Source organism: Marmota marmota, unplaced genomic scaffold (assembly GCF_001458135.2).
Source record: "Marmota marmota marmota unplaced genomic scaffold, marMar, whole genome shotgun sequence".
Classification (NCBI taxonomy): domain Eukaryota; kingdom Metazoa; phylum Chordata; class Mammalia; order Rodentia; family Sciuridae; genus Marmota; species Marmota marmota.
Window position 1 is genome coordinate 6,585,690 of NW_026000108.1, and position 19,769 is coordinate 6,605,458.

Sequence of the window (19,769 nt, forward strand, 5' to 3'; positions counted from 1 at the left end):
CTCCTGCACTTGCTCTCTCCCTCTCTGCCTCCTCAGCAGCAGCCACAAGGGTCTCCCTGTCTCTCTGTTCTGCCCTTCACGGACCTCCACCGGGAGCTTCCTCATTGCACGTTCCTGATGGAGCTTGGACACATCACTTCCAGGCCCTCGTAAGGGTGAGCACCTGAGTTAGTGTCTGGGTGGATGCCGAGCTCTTCCCAGAGAGCTCTTTGCCTACTGTTTAGGGAAGAGACTTCCCTGGACATTGCTTTCACAAGATTCTGTTGCCTTTGAGTCCCATTTGGTTTTACTTCTGCATTAAAGCTCCCGTTCCATAAACACCCCATGAAGTTTACATTTACACTTTGAGGTCATGGTGTTCCCTTGATTTCAAAGTACCTTTTTAAAAACTTACTTCAAGAATTTCTTTGTTTTAAGATAACTGTATTTAATTTTTTTCCCTTTTATGGACTGATTTTTTTTTTTTTTTTTTGTACCAGGGATTGAACCCTGAGCCACATCCCCAGGGTCTTTTTTAATTTTTGAGGCAGGGTCTCACTAAGTTGCTTAGGACTTTGCTAAGTTGCTGAGGCTGGCTTTGAACTTGTGATCCACCTGCCTCAGCCTCTGGAGCCACTGGGATTACAGGTGTGCTCCACTACACCCCACTGGGCTCATCCTTATATTGAGGGAGATCAATAACCTCTTTGAACCTTCACTCCCTCATCTGTATTGCAAAACAGGAATCACATTAAATCCTGTTTGTCTTGAGAGGAGACAATGTCTTGATATGCAATGTCACTGCAAGAATCAGCACTAATTTGAGGACAGTGATTCCGTATCTTTGAACCATTATTGGATTTGTTTAAAAACATTTCTTTTTTCACTCAGATATATGCTCACCTTAAGGTTGGAATGGGATGTGGTCTGAGCTCCTTACTATGAATTTACTAGTTCTATTTGTCTCAGAGTTATGGTAAACAGAGCCTGCTAGGCACTGGCCCTGTGGACGTTTCACACCATAGTCAAAATGTTTGCAGTTTCTGTCCTTCAGCTGATAATCACAAGTGCTCTTGTTTCTCATATCATATTTTATCCCTATAAAAGAATTTCCTGGATTAATAATAAAGTAGAACTAACATTCCCCAACGTTTTTAGCATAAAAAATTGTCCGAACATTGTAAATGTGCGAACCCCAAGCAATTCTGAGACAAAAGCCAGCTCAGCGCCCTGTGGAGAGGCATGTTTGGGAACCTCATTTCATCTAGTCATGCTCCGGCCAGCTGCAAGTCTTTAAGCAATACCTTCTTGCAATCTTTGCTGCAACATGAGCATAATACCCTGTTGATATTTTTTATTGTTGTTGTTTTTGTTTAGAAAATACTTGTAAGAGCCTGGTTTTTATCCTCTTGCATGTTATACATATTTCTGTTTCAACTTTCAAAATCATGTTTGATCTTTCCAATTTCCATCCATCATAGAACGTTTACTTTCTTTTTTACAAAGTCAAAAAAGTCATCCCTAAATACACAAAAAATAATCTTTTGAGATAAATGCAAAACGACACACACATTGACTTCAATGAACAAGGAGGAAGAAGCACCAGGCTAGCCAGGCGGGAAGTGTCCAGCGAGGGTCAGTGGCTGGGTGAGGTAGCACTGCTCCCTGTGGGCTCCGGTTTTATCTTTGCCATCAATGAGTGTAATAGGAAAATACTGGTAGTATTCAATGATGTCTTCCACAGAATCAAACTTCTGCAACACACAAAGGAGAGGTAATGGTTTTTAACATTTTTATGTCTGGTTACACTGCAGCTAAGGTGCTCTCTTTTATTCAGGGACAAGGGTACCTCGTCTCACAATTTTCATGTATAAAGATAGGTTAGAGTGAATTTTTTTTTTTAAGGATTTGGCAAAGAAGGTCTTGAAGGGTGAGTGGTAAGGATGAGCAGGTGAGAGGAGGTGACAAAGGTGTTCGCAGGGACCCCAGTGAGCCCAAACAGCTCTTCATGTTTCCTCTCACAGAGCCTTTCCTGGACTCAGACCCGCTGACCAAGGACCATCCTCCTGTCGCAGCCTTCCCAGGCAGAAGGACTCAGGTGGGCTGATTATGTAGCAAGTATCATGGCGCCTCTGTTGCCTCCTAGCCTCACCCCTACCTGGGCCCAGCCAGAAGGGAGGACAGAGCTGGAGCCCAGGAAAGGATGGGAAGTACTTCAGGTGCTTTCCTTCCTGCCAGCCCTCTTGTCCTCAGGAGTTGTAGTTAGCACAGACGAGTGGTGACAACTACGGGGCCACTGGTCCTTGGCCAGTCTGGCTGTCCTCCCTGGGCTTCTTATGAAACAGGGAGGCGACTGCCGAGTTCAATTTCTGGAGAGACAAAGTGCTATAGCAATGCAATGGGAAGTAAGGTTATTTCACGTTTTGGGGAACCAGGAGGTGTTGTGTCCAGAGTAGAGACTTGAAAAGGGCTTTGTGTGATCAGTGATCCTAAATAAGTCACAGCGAAGGTTTTGAGACATGAAAAGCAGGACCTACAGGGCACAGACAAGGACGGGTGCTGGGAAGACTTGTGCAGAACTATGCAGACATTCTGATGGGTGGGTTTGGACGAGTTCCTGAGGGCAACGTTTGAAGGTAGTTGGGAAGACTTGTTCTCTCTGCCTCCACCCAGTCGTCCTCTGCAAGCCCCTGAGGCCAGCAGAGCAGGTGGAATGATCTTTCCTGAAGAATTCCTCACAGTCACACAGCTGGGGGGCCAGGGCAGGAATGGAGCTTCATTCTTCTGGGAACAGGAGAGAACTCGTATGTTGAAATCCTCACCCCCAACGTGATGGTATTAAGAAGTGAGGCTTTGGGGAAGTGATTAGGTCATGAGTATGGCACCTTCGTGAATGGGGTTCATGTCCTTACTATAGAGATCCCAGAGAGACCTTTCCATCATGTGAGATCAGAGTGAAAAGGCCCCATCTATGAACTAGGAAGTAAGTCCTCGGCAGACACTGAATCTACCTTGACCTTAGACTTCCCAGACTCTGGAACTGGGAGAAAGAAGTTTTTGTTGTTTGTAAGCTACCAGTTCTATAGGATTTTATTATAGCATCCCAAACAGACTGAGACAAGCTGAAAACTCTGCCACAGACACTGTCAAAGGCTGAGAGGGTGCAAGACACTTAGACTTAATTTCTGTTTTCTCTTTTCCTTAGGCTTGCCCTCAAATAATGAACTCAATAATAATTGTTTTAATGATCTACTAAATGAATAATATTTTATATGGCATCATAATTATAATAAGTAGCAGGAAGCAAGGCAGGTACAGTTAATCAGGTTGTCATTTATTATTGACTTCTAGTGACATGGCCACAACTGAAATGTTGCCCCCAAAGAGATTTTTAGAAAAGGTTATAATTATTACTTTTATATGAAATCATTATTTTTTTCAGTGGGACAGTAAATAACATCTTAATATTAGATATTGTTTCTTTTTTTTTTTTACTAGTGAGGATCAGGCTGATTTACACTGAGCAATATCCCCAGCACTTTTTAGATTAAAAAAATTTTTTTAAATATTTTTTTTTTAGTTTTAGGTGGACACAATATCTTTATTTTATTTTTATGTGGTGCTGAGACTGACCTCAATCTTGTGATCCTCCTGCCTCTGCCTCCTGAGTTGTTGGGATTACAGGCACATGCCTGTAATATTTATTAAGCCAGGCATGGTTTAATATTGGACCTTAAAGTTTAGCTCTGTTGTATTTATCTTTTGTATTGTGTTTATCATACATGTTTCATTTTTTCTTGCTAAAAAAATCAGATACTCACATGGAAATAAAAGGAGGAGGGGTGTCAGGTGGTGGGGGAAAGGCCAAGAGAGATGAGGTGAAATAAAATGATAGGAGTAGTGAGAAATAAACCCATGGTTCATTGTTCATCTTAGTCTTTAAAATTTAATTTCTCAAGTAAACATTGAATTTTCAGAAACTTGTAATCACTTGCCGAGGGACCAGTAATTAAAATAGCTGTCTTTTTTCATCTTTCCCAGAATGCCGACTAACAGGACTTTTAAAGCTTACATAAGGGTTGGCATTTAGCAGCAGGTAAAGCTCCACAGGTTGCTTAGGGCAGGTGCCTCCCTGGCTGGCCGGGACAGGTACTGAACCAGTCTCACTGTTGCTTAGGTGCCTGCATAGGTAGGCACAGGTGAACACGGTGTCCCTGGGTGGCAGGGACTCTCCCTTTCTCTAGTCTGTTCCCAGGATGGAGCACTGAGTCTAGCAAGGTGCAAGCATAAAATTAATGTTTGGCCAATAGATAAGAAAATGGGCAGAGTGGGCCAAGTGGCGCCCCCCTTCCCATGTCCATGTCCTTGACCCAGAGTCGATGGCTATCACTTTCATGTTCACAGGGTTAATCTAATTTTATTGGGTAAAACCAGTATTAAGGATCTTTTGAGGAGGAGCTCATCCTAGGTTGTCTGGGGCCCCGGATGTAAACCTGTGTTTCCTGAAGTGGTGGGAGACTTTAGCGGGAGCAGAGCCTTCAGTGTGAACACAGGCAGAGACTGGGAGGGCGGGGCCAGAAGCCACGGAAGCCGATGATGGCACAGTTGCCAGCAGTTGCAGGGTTGAGGAAGGAGCCCACCCTGGAGTCTCTGGAGGGATCATCTCCCCATTGATGCCTTGATTTTCTCTAGCCTCCAGAATGGAGAGAGATTTCTCTTGTTTCAAGCCACCCGGTTTGTGATAATTTACAATAGTACCCTTGGAAAACCAACACCACAGATGATCACTAAATCTGAATTCAGGAATGAATTTATAGGCATCCGGGTAATTACATGACCCAAGCTTCTTAATACATAGCAAAGTGGAGTGGCTCAGGCGTTTGATTTGGGGACCTATAGGATTTGCACACCCTTCGTGCTGTTGAGGTGTGCCGACGGACAGAGCCTCTCAGGGGCCTGATCAGACTTCTCCTGCAGCCCTTATGGTCCTTGCCTACGTCCGGGGCACACAGCCCTAAGGAAATGCTTTCAGGGATCACACCAGGTGGACTGGATGATGCTTATTAAGCACCTGCCTCTACAAGCCTGACATGAGTTTGGTACTGCTGGAGCTTGGGGACAGCTACAAAGCATGTGACTAGTAACTGTCCTTGAATTTCTCATTATGCTTTTCCTGCAGAGGTGGTAACAGTGCCATCTGAGCACAGATGCAGGAGCCTGCAGATGTCTTGCACTTAGCAGAGCCTTGCTACACCACATTCCTCCATCTATCTTTCCTTGAAGATGTGAGCTTCTTCCCCAGCAAGGCCAAGGCTCAGATTGAAAGGGCCAGAGGACAGCTTCTCTCAAGGAGGATAATTGCAGTTTCTCACCCAGTGTCCAGCAAACGGTGAGCGCCATGTAAGTGTTAACTAACTATCGTTAACTTACTTGTTCTGGGCTGTTTTCAAATGGGTAGGTCTTGATGTTATCTGTGACCTTATGAGGAAGCCATTTTTTTTTCCGATTATATTGACTCCCAGTGTTACTGTTTATTAGCCATGACCTTGAGCCAGTTACTTAACATTTCTGTGCTTTGGTTTCACCATCTGTTAAATGGAGGTGTCAGCTGCACCTGGCTCCAAGGGTGCTCTAAAGACTCTGTGGATCAAGTTAGTTAATGGTTATTCACTGCTCAGAGTGGTGCCAATGCAGAGCAAATGCAAGGGGGAGGTCAGCAAATACGTGAAAAGGAAACCCATATTTAGAGGACACAAAGGAGAGAAAATTATGGATTCATCAAAAAGGGTTTTTTTTTTTTTTTTAAATAGGCATTGGGTTCCTAAGGGTCCTTGGTGGCCGTAATTGGAGTAGCTCATCTGGAAGCCGAGGGTTGGATCTATGGGCTGCCTTTGTTGGGAGCTCCTCTTTGCAAAGGCTGTTGGTGAACAGCTGACAGCCTAACTCCATGAGCATCTAACCACACAGCCGCTTGGCCTCATCTCTCCCCCAGCAGACCAAAGAGGGCCTGCCCCCCAAACAGCTGCAACTTTGTTACAGACTCAGTTTCCTCACCAGCAAAGGGGACTGACTAATGTGTCCTTCCCACGGCTTTTCAAGGACCACACGAAAGATCAAATTAAATGGCCCCTGGCACGCATAAGCCACATGACATCCACATCCTGTATTCTCTAAGGAAGAGGAGCCTTTTAGCCCAAGCATTTATAAATCATAGAATGCTTTTCTTAAAAATGAGAAATTTCTATGGGCTGGAAGAGATGTAGAAGGGTAAAGAGAATCGGAGCTGGCAAGTCCATGCACAATCGGTGTTCATCAGAGAGGGGTGATATTCTAGTTATTAAAAGGACTCATTAAAAATAATGAAAATATAGTAACTAACATTTGTGGTGAGACTCGTGTGTCCCTGCACTGTTGGGTGTTTGGCCTTCATCCACTAGCCAGTCCTCACCAAGGTGAGAACTGGCCACTCGTCTCTTGGTTTTGAAGCAGGCGTTCTCGCCGTGGCTGGGTGTGGCAGGCACGTGCACTGGTCTGCTCACTCACCATGCGCTCATTCAGGGCGCCGGGGTTGCAGCATCCTCCAGACTCTACCTGTATTTGCTGCTGCTAGCCTGGGCAAGGGCCCCAGGTCGGGTGCACGCACCTCATCTCCTCGGAGCCCAGTCCCCAGTGCGAACTGCTGACTCTTCTCCAGGAAGCGGATTTTCACATTGTAGACTTTGTTCCCATAAAACACCACCAGAACATAGGGCTCTGCCTTGGATTTTGTGGAATGGTCTCGGACCAAGAAGGTACCATCCTGAAACAAAAGGAATAATGGTCATCTTTTCAGGTACATCAGTGTCCTGCCCGTGTAATGTCAACAAGGAATGTTCCTGAGGGTTAGATTCCCATATGGGTTTAGTTTTGGGCAAAACATTTGTTTATGGAATTTAATGCAGTATGTTTTTATTGAGCATCTGGATGGATGGGGTTCTTATACTTTCTGAGAAGGGTACTGGGTGGATCCTGGCACTTCTTGCAAATCTTCCATCATCCTCTACTGACCTCAGCATGGCATTCATGGCCGACATGCCCACCTGTCTTGTGGCTTGACCTCCCATCTTTCCTGTCCTGGAGCTCTCAGCCTTTGAACGGACAGCCCTCACGCCCTCTGACATGTGGTCCTTGCCTCTGTCACCATCCTCCTGTTTCCGGTTCTGCCTGCTGCTTGGGGCTTCTAGAGAGAGTCAAGCCAACATCAGCTGAGAGGGGAAGATTTTAACCTAAGTAATCGGCCTTGGAGATGGCAATGAGGACCAGGGTCCCCCATAGAAGCAGGGGGCTTTGAATACAAAATGAGTGGAGAGACCTGTGAGAGGATGGGATCCACCGGAGTGAGGCGGAGGCAAAGTCAGGGCAAGGAAGGAAATCTGCCCAGAGAAGAAGGAAAACCAGGAGCTTTGGGGTCCCACAAGCGAGTTAGAAATGAGAGGGTTTCCAGAAGGTGAACAGGATCAAGGGTCCAAGGGCTGAGGTCTGGCCACAGGTCACAGTGATCAGGCACCCTCCAGAGACAAGCTCGGGAAGATGGTCCGGTGGTGAAAGGCTGAGGAACGAAGCCGTCCTCCTGAACCCAGGCCCCCTTGGTGGTCATCTTGCATCATTTACATGGTGGGAAGGCTGCAGCTGATTGTATGGATTACTGTGTAGAGGGGTATAAATGACTGAAGATAAATATTTTAGATATAGGTTTTTATATACAATAATTACTTTATGTCTCTCTATAAGATATATAGATATGGGTTATTATAGTGTTGTGTCTTCATATAGGTTATATATAATATCTCTAGAGGTATGGATTGTATGTAGTATTTTGTCTATATATGCTGTATATGATATCTGTAATAGCTATATAATATCTGTTCATAGGCCTGGTTTGTATATAGTATTTATATATAATTATCTATAATTGAAATTCATAGTTATAGATGTTAATGTATGTAATAATGGTAAAAGTACTATACAGTGCTCTACATGCCACAAATGCATTAAATTTATAGAGACCTATTACGCTACACAGCAGGCAGCTAAGGTTTACTAAGTAGCTCTTGAGGTGCCCAGCCCTTCACATACACTTCTTCATCTTTACATTAACTTTGAGGGACAGGTATTTTAACGTCACTTTAGAAGGTAAAGGGTATTGAGGCCTAAGAGCTTAAGTGAACTTCCTAAAGCATCAGTCAGTCTAACCCAGATTCTTGCTCTTTAAATACTCCAGGCTCCAAGCACATAAAGTGTGATTGAGGAATTTTTCTGGAACTTGTTCTGCATAAAACACTCATCCATAATTGAAACCTTAATACTCCAGCACAGAGCATTGCCAAAGATCAGACAGGGAGAGGGGGCCAAGGCTCTGGGCCAAGTTATGGGTTTATCATCTTGAACTCTACATTGAATTTGTCAAAAGAAATCTGGGCAATCCTGCAGCTTAAATTAAATTATCTTCCATAAATCGGAAACACATTTTGACACAACTGAAACAAACAGAAAAGGAGCTATGCTAAGGAAATCATGAAGTCATTCATCTTAGATTGTTTCTTCCCTCCATGCTTCTTGGGAAGAAGCAGAGGCAGGCGCAAAGGGGAGGGACGGCCGTTTACCGCGTGTCCAAGTGAAACATTGTCAGAGGGGCATCTGGTGACGTGCACGTTGCTTTTCTAGCATGGTTCACACCTGGGCTCCAGGTGCAGGTCCTCCAAGGGCATTTGGCACTGACCAGCCAAGGAGGGAGCCCACGCCAGAGTCTACCTTCCCTGTCCTTGCCACTCTACCCAGCAGAGGCCAGCACGGCCTGTTTAGTGGAAGGGAAGGTCCTTGAGGTGGGCATCACCCAGCCACTGGGGTTCCCCATCCAGCTGTGAAGACTGCAGTGCCTCCCAGAGGCATCTGAGGATTACTGAAAAGGACACTGATCTTGAATACAGGTTCTGCCACTTCTTCCTTTGTGACACAGCCCTTGGCTTAGCCTCTGTCTCCTCATCCAGGAAATGGGATAGTTCCATTTATTCCTGATATGCTCAGGATACTTTACTGGCACCTGTGTTAAAACACAAATATGTTCTCTAACAGCTCTGGAAGTCTGGAGTCTAACGTGGATCTCCGTGGCTTGAAGCAGTAGGGAAAATCTGTTTCCACAGCCTTTTCAGTTTCTAAAGGCAGCTAGAATTTCCAGCTCACGTCTCCCCATCAGTGTGACCTAGACTTCTATCACCAGATCTCCTTCCTCTCTGACCCTGCTCCCTCTTATAAAGACCCTTGTGATGATTCTGGGCCCAGTTAGTTAGCCCAGGATGACCTCCCCACATCAAGATCCCCAACTTAATCTCATCCGCAAAGTCCTGTTTTCCATATAAAGTGATATTCACAGGTTCTAGAGATTAGGAGGCTGACATCTTGGGGTGGGCCATGATTGTGTTTATCATAGAAATATATATAACTTATTGATTGGTTTACTAATTCTGAGAATGATGTTTTATTAAAATTTATTGGAGACCCATCATATTTATTCAGTGATTAACTGACTCATATTTTTTTCCTTACTCAATAATGACCACGGAACCGGTTAGTTGAGGATAGGTTTTGATGTTGAACTAGTCTTGATAAACTTTATATCACTTTTAAGCCACCTACTATGTTCTCTGCACATAGTAGTTGCATGATAACTATTTGCTTTGTGATGGTGGTTATGATAGTCATTTGCTCTGATTGCAGATATTCTAGTTCTTTTCTTTTTGGCTACATGGTAGGTTTGTACTTCCCCATCCTCTTTGAGGTTAGGTTTGGTCATGTAAATTTGGTCAATGATATGTGAGCAGAGGTGAAGTCATTACTTTGGAGAGGAAGTGCAAAGATCTAGAATATAAAGGTGGAGGCACACCATGGAGATGACATGGCCAGCAGCCGGATCTACCTGAACAGACCTGTCTTAAACGTAGAGTGCAAAGGAGAAATGATATTTTGTTATGTTAAATGACTGAGACCCCGGGATACTGTGTTACTGCAGCCTAACCTGTCACGTGCTGACATGCAGCATTCATGGTCCCTGTTCCTTTCCAGAAGAAGTGAAACATAAAGACCCCACATGCCTTAGGCAGACCTTTAGCGAGGAGATGGGACTTGAGGAATCCAGGAGGAACCTTCCAGTGTTTCCACATTTGATCTCCAAACTTCCTTGAGGTTGATTTTTTACTATTTTTCAGTTTATGAATTAAAAAAACCCCAAATCTACAGGTAAGGCTATTTAGGAATGCGAGAAAGTCACATAGCTGGAAAGTGGCAAAACCGAGATGTAGATCTGAAACTGTCCCCTTTTAAATCCCCTTTTCAATGGCAACCTCCCAACACTGAGACGTGCAGGGTGATGCAGGAACTGTGCTGCTTGTCATAGCCTGTGACCTAGAGCAGAAAAGCATAAGGCCACTGTGTCACCAGTGATGGCCTCTGCAGAATGTGTTACCTTGTTCTCCTTCATTAACGCCTCTTCTACGGCCTGGCGACTGTACTGTCCAACGTACCACTCGTTGTGCTGGACTTCCTACAGAACAGGTTCCAGGAAGGACATGTTAGGGAGCACCAAAGGGGAGTTCTAACTACCAATGAGTTCACTCTAATTTTATTTTGTTCTACCAGTGCCCAGCTACAGGTGACTGTGTAGTAGAAATCAAGCAAATGAAATCCTGTCCTTGAACCTGGAGATGCCCACAGCTGCTTTGGAGAAAAAAAGATGCAGAAAAAATAACCTCAGCTGGGGATTCTGAGGTTGACAGGAGGGAGAGAAGCTTGTCTTTGAGAGTCAATGGAAAGAGTCTCTGGCTCTGCCCTCAGTGTGGATAGTAGACCCTCCGTCTCTCAGGCTTCGAGACCCTGCTGAAGCTGATTGAGGGGGGACGGATATCGTTTGAGGAGCCCAGCTCTCCTGGCCATCATGAAGGCAGGAAGGCGGGAGAGGGGTGTGGATGGAGTGTCTTATGTCACTAGCCTGCAGCCATATGGTGGGGCTGAGATTTTCTCCTTATCCCACACTGCTTTAGTTACATCACTGATAAGAGGTTTTAGATTGTTTTGATGATGAAATCCCCCACAACAGGGTGAAGGAAGGACAATAGGAAAAACCACGGATCTGCAATTCTGTCAGAGAATGCCAAGGATCAAAAAATTGGGTGACCCCTCTACAAGGCCCTTCTTATTTAGTGTCCCAGGCCATCCCCACACTATTCCTGTGAAACAGGCATGACAGGTAGTGTTGACGTTAGTAGAGGGACCACAGAGGCTCAGGAAGTCAAAACCTGCCACGTGGCTGGTAAGACTTAAGGACACAACCCTGGGCCTTTAGTGACTTTTTTGGAGTCTGGCCCTCCCAGTAAACCCAATCCATCCATGGTGAGCACACCTGGAGGACATCAGCAGGCATGCACAAGCGCCCACCTGCCGCTTCCTTTCCTGCCACCATCTCAGGATGTGTGTCTGGCAGCCAGATGAGCTTGCTGTTCCTAGAAACCCAGCTTTAGACCTGTGCCCAGAACCCCTCCTGTTCTCACTTGCTGTTACCCAGCTTGTCCGCTCCCTTCCATCAAGATCGGGACCCACAGTCACCTCTTATTCGAGGCCTCCTTTGTATTATATGACTTCACCTCATCCACAGCCCCAGGGAGAGTAGGTGCTGGGAGGGTCCAGAAGAGAACCCAGTATGCTACTCTCTCTCAAAACCATGTGATAGGATCCCAGCACAAGGCGGCTTGGGACCCTACCTCCTGCTGCAGTGTGAGCTGTCTGAAGTCTGGGGTGCTCTTGGCCAGCCTGGGGCTTGGCAGGGCTCCTTCATGGTGCACTTTTGTCTGTGCTGATTTATTTGTTCAAGTTGGAGGATGTGTAGAATTTTCTAGGCCTGTGTGTCTCCAGGTGTGGTCGGGAGGGGCCCGAGGTGTGGGCATTGCTCCACTTGGCATTAGGTGGCTCTGAGCTGCCTGGGGTAGGAGCAGTGTTGCCCTTCAGTTCTCTTTCTAGACTTCTGAGTAATTCAAGAGGAACATTTCATTTTTGTGCATTTCTTTAATATCTCTGACATTTTTAATCTCTCCTTTAACACAAGAGAAACTCTTCTGCTGATAGCCATTGGCAGGCTGCGAGATCCTGCTATGATTTCATTTGTTTCTGTTGCAATGATTTTTAAAATAAATTGTGATAAAATAATGTAAAAATTTGCCATTTAAGTGACAATTCAAAGGCATTAACTACACTTACTTCCAAACCATTGTTACGTTATGCATCTCCAAGACTCTTTCATTCTCTGCAAGTGAAACTGCACCCATTAACAACAACTATGACCCTTACCTCTCCAGACCTTTGGCCTCTATGAGTTTGATTTCTCTAGGTCCCTCGTATAGAGGAAGCACACATTGTCCTTCTGTGTCTGTTGAATTTCACTCACACACTGTTTTCAAAGTTGATTCATGTTGTACCACATGTCAGAACTTCATTCCTTATTGGAGCTAAATAATTTGCGCATGTGTGTGTGTGTGTATGTGCGTGTGTGTGTGTGTGTGTATTTGTGCAACATTTTGCTTATCCATTCATCTGTCAATGGACATTTAGGTTCTTTACATCTTCTGTCTATTATCAATAGTTTCTTTATGAGCATGAGTGTATGCATATCTATATGACTGCTTTCAATCCTTTTGGGGGAAATACTGGGGAGTAGAATTAGTTTTAAGATTGCTTTCTATCCATGGCATGGAATACTATTTTTATTTATTTTTTTTAGAGTAGTGATTCCAAAAGAAAACAGTCTACTTAAAGTACATTATTAAGTAAATACCATGGTTGGGAGTAAATAATTGAAAGCAGGGAACATCCTCTTCTAGTCTGAGCCTCTCTTCTGCCCATAAGGAACCCCAAGCTCTGACAGAGGCTTGACCTTGGGTGAGATCCAGTTAAAACCCAGGATCCCATGCTTACAGAGATGGCAGAGTGAAGGGCGTCCAGGTACAGGGGAAGGGGCAATAGAAGACGTGAGGGCAGTGATTTCCCCGAGTCTAAATTAAGAGTAAAAGACAACTTTTAGAATTAGGTTGGAATTAATGTTAAGTATAAGGACAACAAGGCCTTTGAGACGATTCAGGGATTATGAGGAATGAACGAGAGGTGCCCGCATGCTCTGCTTCTGCCTACCAACCTTGTAAAGTTGGTGAACGATACAGGGGCATGGGATGCACACCAGACAAAGTGCATCCGTCCATGCTGTGTGGACGGCCTGTGATGAGTGACGTCACAGGTGAGGAGAGAAGGGCACACCAGCTACAAAGCAAGCTCTTCCTCCACACAGCTGAGTGCAGAGTGGTCCCAGAGGGAGTGGATCTAATGAGTGGAGCTGGTTTTACAGCCAGAACAGGAAAGAGATGAAAGACAGAACTTTGCCATCTCTCCCCTCTGTAGGTCTCTTCTGGGACACTAGCACACTGCTTGGCACATAAGTGCCCAGGAAATGTTCATTGGACTGGTCAATGAAGTGAGTGTGTGATATGTGAGTATTTTGTTGGAGAAAGAATTGCCATATGCAAATCCTAGTTAAATCCCCACAAGATTATTTAACCTCCACGAGTCCAATAATCTCTATTTTTATGGATTAATGAACAAAAATAGTTGAGAATCTGGAAACACACAGCTTGAAGAAACTGATGAAACAAAAGTACAAAAAGTGCTTTTAGAAATGTTTAACCCCAAATATGTAGCCATAAAGGAAACAAATCAATGCTAATCACAATAACCTCCTCGTGGGCATTGCCCGCTGAAGCTCTCTTCAGATGCAACTTACACCCAGAAGGACGAGGTGAAGAAGTGTCTGGCTTACCTTTTCATCAGATGGGGCTGGAAAAGGTTCTCTCCAGCTTGTGTCCGGATGGGGCAGTGTGTTTCCAGGAGGGCCGTGGCTGGCAGGGGACTGGCACCTCTGGGCAGAGCAGGCCTGCATGCTGTCCTCATCATCTGGGAAGAGAGAAGTCACCGCTGAGTGTGATGGCATTACCAGCTCAGCCTGCCTCCCCTGCACGAGCCAAGGAGCCTCCCGCTGCCCATCTGTGGCCACTGTCCTGGCTGCACCCACCTCCTCTCCTCGAGGGCTGCACCCTCTGCACTTTCTCTTGCTTCAGCTTTCACCTCTTCCCCTCTCTCCACCGGGCACCCGGAGTAATCTTTTAAAAATGTCATTCTGACTTTGCCACTTCCTGTTTCAAAATCCTCCCATGATTCCCTTCCTCCCTGGAACAAAAGCAAAACTTCTTCCTTGTGTTCTAAAGCTCTCTCCATCCTCACCCTCCTCCACATCGCCCGTTCTCTTCTGGCCGTAATGAACTCTGTTCAGTTTCTTAAACATGCCAAGCTCATTCACAACTCAGGAAATACCATTGAAAAAAATTAAAATAATAACTTCAAAAAAATGAAACACCACTTTTTAAACTCGAACGAATGACTGATAGGCACACCTTGGCTATTCCAATTTAAGTAGTTGGCAAGTATTTTTTTAAAAATGAAGAAAGTGAACTTATCACTTCATGGGAAAAAGGGGCAGCATTTGTTGCTGATCATAAATTTAGACTTTGCAAGTGCAGATTGGAATCAGGGAAAGCTTGCTTCTGCCTCTGTGACGTAAGAGCATCCCAACAGACTTTTCTGGTGAGATTGGTGGTGTCACTTGCAAAAGTGTAACTTTAAAAGTATTATCACATGTTGTTATGGTTTGGGTCTTAAATGTCTTCCAAAGCCCAGGTGTTGAAGGCTTGGTCCCTAGGGCATGGGGCAATTGGGAGGTAGTCGAAACTTGGGGAGCTACGGCCTACTTGGAGGAAGTTGGGTCATTGGGGGTGCCTTGAAGGGAACGCTTGGGACCCAAATCCTTCCTCTCTCTCAGCTCCCTGACCACTGTGAGCTGAGAAGCCTGCTCTACCACACACACTCCTCATGACATTCTGCCTGACCACAGGCCCAAAGTGTTGGGGCCAAGTGACTGTGGACTGAGATCTCTGAAACCATAAGTCAAAACAAACCTTTTCCATGTATGCAGTGGTTTATCTTGGGTATTGGTCATAGTCACAGAAATGAAACACACATACTGCTAACACTGGAAGATTTCTTGTTATCTGCAAACTATTATTCTTCAAGTACCAATGTATGGATGCTGTGAAATCATTCCTAGGTGAAGGTTAATTCAAACGCTCAATAGACAAGTACATTTTAAAGTAGCCAATGGAAAAAAGATCATTGATATAGTAGGATATCCCCTGGAACTTAAATTTAAGATACTACCACACTTGACAAGTTTTGATATGCCATTTTCTCTATATACTTCAACCAAAATAATATTTCCATTGTATGTGCTTCCAGTAAACACGAATTAAAGATGAAATTCCTTGAATTGAGATCACAGGGATGGAGTGAGGTACAAGGAAGAATAATTAGACATTTGTAACTGCTAGTAATTCTAAGTGAGGAATAACTGTTCAGAAATCACGAGACTTTGAAAGTTTTAAAAATATGTGAATAAAATATGTATGTAAAATACTGGACCAAATAACATACAATTGAAGCAAGGTGATCAATGCAAGAACAATTACAAGCATTACGGTCTTAATATGGTCTAAAAATATAACCAAAATTACAGTCCTGGTTAATAGATTAACAAGAACTTTGAAAGAATGGGCTACTTTCAACCCAATGAACTTTTGAGATGAAATACTAAATAAAACATCAGCAAATATTTATAAGCCAGTTACCATAACATTTAGAATGTATCTGTATTAACTCTGCTTCTTGAGCCAACTGAGCATGTATTCGGCTACAAGTAATCAACTTTCTTTCCAAGATGTCTAAGAAGAGCAAATAGTACTTCCCATACCTGGACAGTTCCATCTTGGTGGTACCATTGACTGTGGCTTTTAATGTTGAGACTAGGAGTGTTAGTTATATGGAATTATATCATCAAAATATTTGTAATAGACAACTAATCTAAATTTAATTCAATTAAATTTATCATAGTAAATTATTTTTACCCACCAATTTATGACCTTAAAAACAGGAATATGGCTAAAGAAACCCTCTCCTTCTAAATTTTTATAAGTAGTAAGGCTTTTATAAATAATAAAGTTTTGAAATGATGCAGAATCCATATTCTTAAATGCTTTCAGTTATTCGTATTATTTGAGAAGAGAATACCAGCTTCAGTTTTTAAAAACTCAAACATACTTTAACTTAAAATGTTAAAGTTAACCAATGGAAGAATAATTTGGAATATACAACTTTCAAAAAAGAGAAAGAAAAGGGGGGTATAAAGAAGAGATGGGTCCAATATATCATAGGAAAAAAAACAAATTAAAAAGTCAATAAAAATAGGGTAAATAGGCACAAAATGCTATAAAATAGATCCAGAATATTCACAATCAAAATAAATACCAGAGATGCAAACTTAGCCTTTAAAAATCAGATGCGAGTTGGTTTAAAAATTCCATGCTAACTGCACATGGAGTGCAATGAAACAGAGAAATCCTAAGTAAAATCATGGAGAACTAGACACCAGGCAAATCCCGACCAAGAGAATGCTAACAGCTATGCTGCATAGAGTAGATCAGCTCCAAAACTTTATTTTAGGTTGCAGTGCAGCAGTATGCAGAGACTCTCTATTTAAATGACCATAACTGCTTTTTCAGCATGGGTTGAAGCAGTAAGAACATTCTTGAAGGTAAAACAGTCATTAAGAGCATTTCCTGCCACATAGTTTGTGTTTCATTCATAACAGTGTTCAGTGATTTTGAATTTTTCATGATTTTGTGGCAACTGATTTATTATTTTTCAACCCTGCAAGTCTTGCTTGAATATTTAAAGAGTCTTGCTTAATAAAGAGTGTTTGGAAACAGTTATGCACTTGTAGTCTGTTCAGAGAATGAGTTCAACAAAACAAGTTTGCTGCAGAATTTTCTCCGGAAACTCTGCTTGAGTCTTTGTTGAATGAATGAAATTCTGAGCATGTATTCAGCTACAAGTAAGGAGTCAATTTTGTTATAAAATCAGGGAAGCAGTTAAGCTTTGGAAGGTTCTTCTCACATACAGGGAACACTGCATTTGCATTTTACAACCCTATGACCTAGGGCTTTTCTTAGAAAAGGAGGGTCACAGGAATGAAGAGATTGACACAATGTAAATGCAAGAATGACTTCCCCAGGTGGTCAGTAACAGGCAAGGCAGGGTAGCCTATTGCAAAATCATACTGATATCAGTAATCACTAATGCATTCTTTCCTTTCTTTTTTTTTTTTAAATTTTTTATTGTTGGCTGTTCAAAANTACTGGAGATAGAACCCAGGGGCGCTTAACTACTGAGCTACATCCTCAGCCTTGTTTTATATTTTATTTAGAGACAGGGTCTTGCTGAGTTGCTTAGGGCTTTGCTAAATTGCTGGGGTTGGCTTTGAACCTATGATCCTCATGCCTCAGCTTCAGATCCATCTAAGCCACTGGGATTACAGGCATGCGCCACTGTGCCTGGCTTATTTTAAAATTCTTATGCCACTTAGTCTGTCAAAACTTATAAATCATTTTAATCAAGTACTTCACTGCCATTTACTAGAAGACTTTTTAATTTAATGTTGCACTTTAAATTGATTTTATATAAAAATAACCCTATATATTTTTAAAATTTTTAAATTTGTTTTAATTAGTTATACATGATAGTAGAATGCATTTATGCACTTTGATATATCATACATAGATGGAATATAATTTCTCATTTGATATTTGATCAATATGATGCTGCAGAATCATATTGGTCATGCAGTCACATATATACATACAGTAATAATGTCTGTTCCATTCTACTATCTTTCCTATTCCCAAATCTCTTCCCCTCCCCTCCACCTAATCTAAGGTAAAGCTATTCTTCCATAGTGCCCCCCCCCCCACCTTATTGTGAATTAGTTTCAGCATATTAGAGAAAACATTTGGCCTTTAGTTTTGTGGGATTGGCTTATTTCACTTAGCATGATAGTCTCCAACTCCATCCATTTACTGGCAAATGCCATAATTTTACTCTTCTTTAAAGCTGAGTAATATTCCATTGAGTACAGACTCCTAAAGCTCAAGAAGTAAAATCAAACATTAATAAATGGGATGGATTCAAATTAAAAAGATTTTTCTCAGCAAAGGAAACAATAAAGTGAGGAGAGAGCCTACAGATTGGGAGAAAACCTTTACCACATCTACCTCTGATAAAGCATTAATCTCTAGGATATATAAATAACTCAAAAAACTTAACACCATAAAAACAAATAAACCAATCAATAAATAGGCTAAGGAACTAAACAGACACTTCATGGAAGAAGAGATACAATTGATCAACAAATATATGAAAAAGTGTTCAACACCTCTAGCAATTAGAGAAATGCAAATCAAAACTACTCTAAGATTTCATCTCACTCCTGTCAGAATGGCAATTATCAAGAATACAGGCAACAATAAATATTGGTGAGGATGTGTTGAAAAGGCACACTCATACATTGTTGGTGGAACTACAAATTGGTACAACCACTATGGAAAGCAGTATGGAGATTCTTCATAAATTTAGGAATGAAACCAGCATTTGACCTAGTTATCCCACTCCTCAGTTATACCTAAAGGACTTAAAATCAGCATACTACAGTGATGCAGCCACATTAATGTTTATAGCAACTTAATTCACAATAGCTAGACTAAGGAACCATCCTAGGTGTCCCTCAATAGATGAATGGATAAAGAAAATGTGGTATTTATACTCAATGGAATATTAATCAGCTTTAAAGAAGAGTAAAATAATATTTTTAAAAAATTAATATACGAAAGTGATAAATAAGCTGGGTGCGGTGGCACATGCTGGTATTCCCAGCGTCTTGAAAGGCTGAGGCAGGAAGATTGTGAGTTCAAAGCCATCCTCAGCAATAGTGAGGCGCTAAGCAACTCAGTGAGACCCTGTGTCTAAATAAAATACAAAAAAGGGCTGGGGAGGTGGCTCAGTGGTCGAGTGCCCCTGAGTTCAATCCATGATACCCCTGCTCCCCACAAAGTGATAAACAAAAGGGAAAACAAATCTTCCACAATTCCATCTTCAGAGAATAATGCTGATACTATTTGGGGGGTATAAACAGGCTTTCCTAGACTCTCATCCAACCTGCCAGATCATGTTTTTTTTTTTTTTTAATTTTATTTATTTTTTTATTCTGCACCCTGTTGGATGGTGGGTGGATCACTCTCTATGAAGTCTGGCTTGAACTCATTGATGAGAACAAGCATGTTTACCAGTGACTGAAGTAAACTTTCCCAAAATTCTTGTCCCAGTTGTAAGACAAGGACAACAACCTCACGTCCACAGAGATGTAGATTTCACTGGTGTCTGTGAATGTCCACCCTTGAGATGTGTAAGCTGAAGCCGTGTGCTCGAGAGGCCCTGCTAGGCGGGGAGGGGAGTGTTTTCTGCACATCCAACCTTGCCAAGGACCGGCGACCCAGATGGGGTTTTTCCTCGGCAGAATGAACACACAGTGAGTTGGTGGAGAGTTTCACATGCACTTAAGCACAGGTCAGCAGGAGGGCTTCTGTTCTGCCTCCCTAGGACCTACCCCAATATTGGATACGAATCCGGGTCTGTTGACTGAAAGAGGAAACAGTGGAGGCTAAAGCATTTCCCCTGCTCAGTCCAGACTTCTTTAAAGAACCTTGCTTCCTCTGACATGAGTT

The 19,769-nt window shown here is 42.9% G+C and overlaps 1 protein-coding gene across 4 annotated transcripts in view; it reads right to left on the reverse strand.

Moving 5' to 3' along the window:
- Window positions 1–1,318: 1,318 nt before the first annotated feature.
- The window catches only part of Clnk (cytokine dependent hematopoietic cell linker), a 192,898-nt gene continuing 174,447 nt past the window's right edge, over window positions 1,319–19,769 (reverse strand). For all 4 annotated transcript variants that reach the window (XM_048784193.1, XM_048784191.1, XM_048784194.1 and 1 more), the window contains 4 exons: window positions 13,868–14,001; window positions 10,478–10,555; window positions 6,623–6,778; window positions 1,319–1,733 (listed from right to left, as the gene is read on the reverse strand). In XM_048784193.1, the coding sequence (XP_048640150.1) occupies window positions 1,587–1,733; window positions 6,623–6,778; window positions 10,478–10,555; window positions 13,868–14,001 (515 nt within the window). In that variant the 3' untranslated portion in view covers window positions 1,319–1,586. The remainder of the gene's footprint in view (window positions 1,734–6,622; window positions 6,779–10,477; window positions 10,556–13,867; window positions 14,002–19,769) is intronic.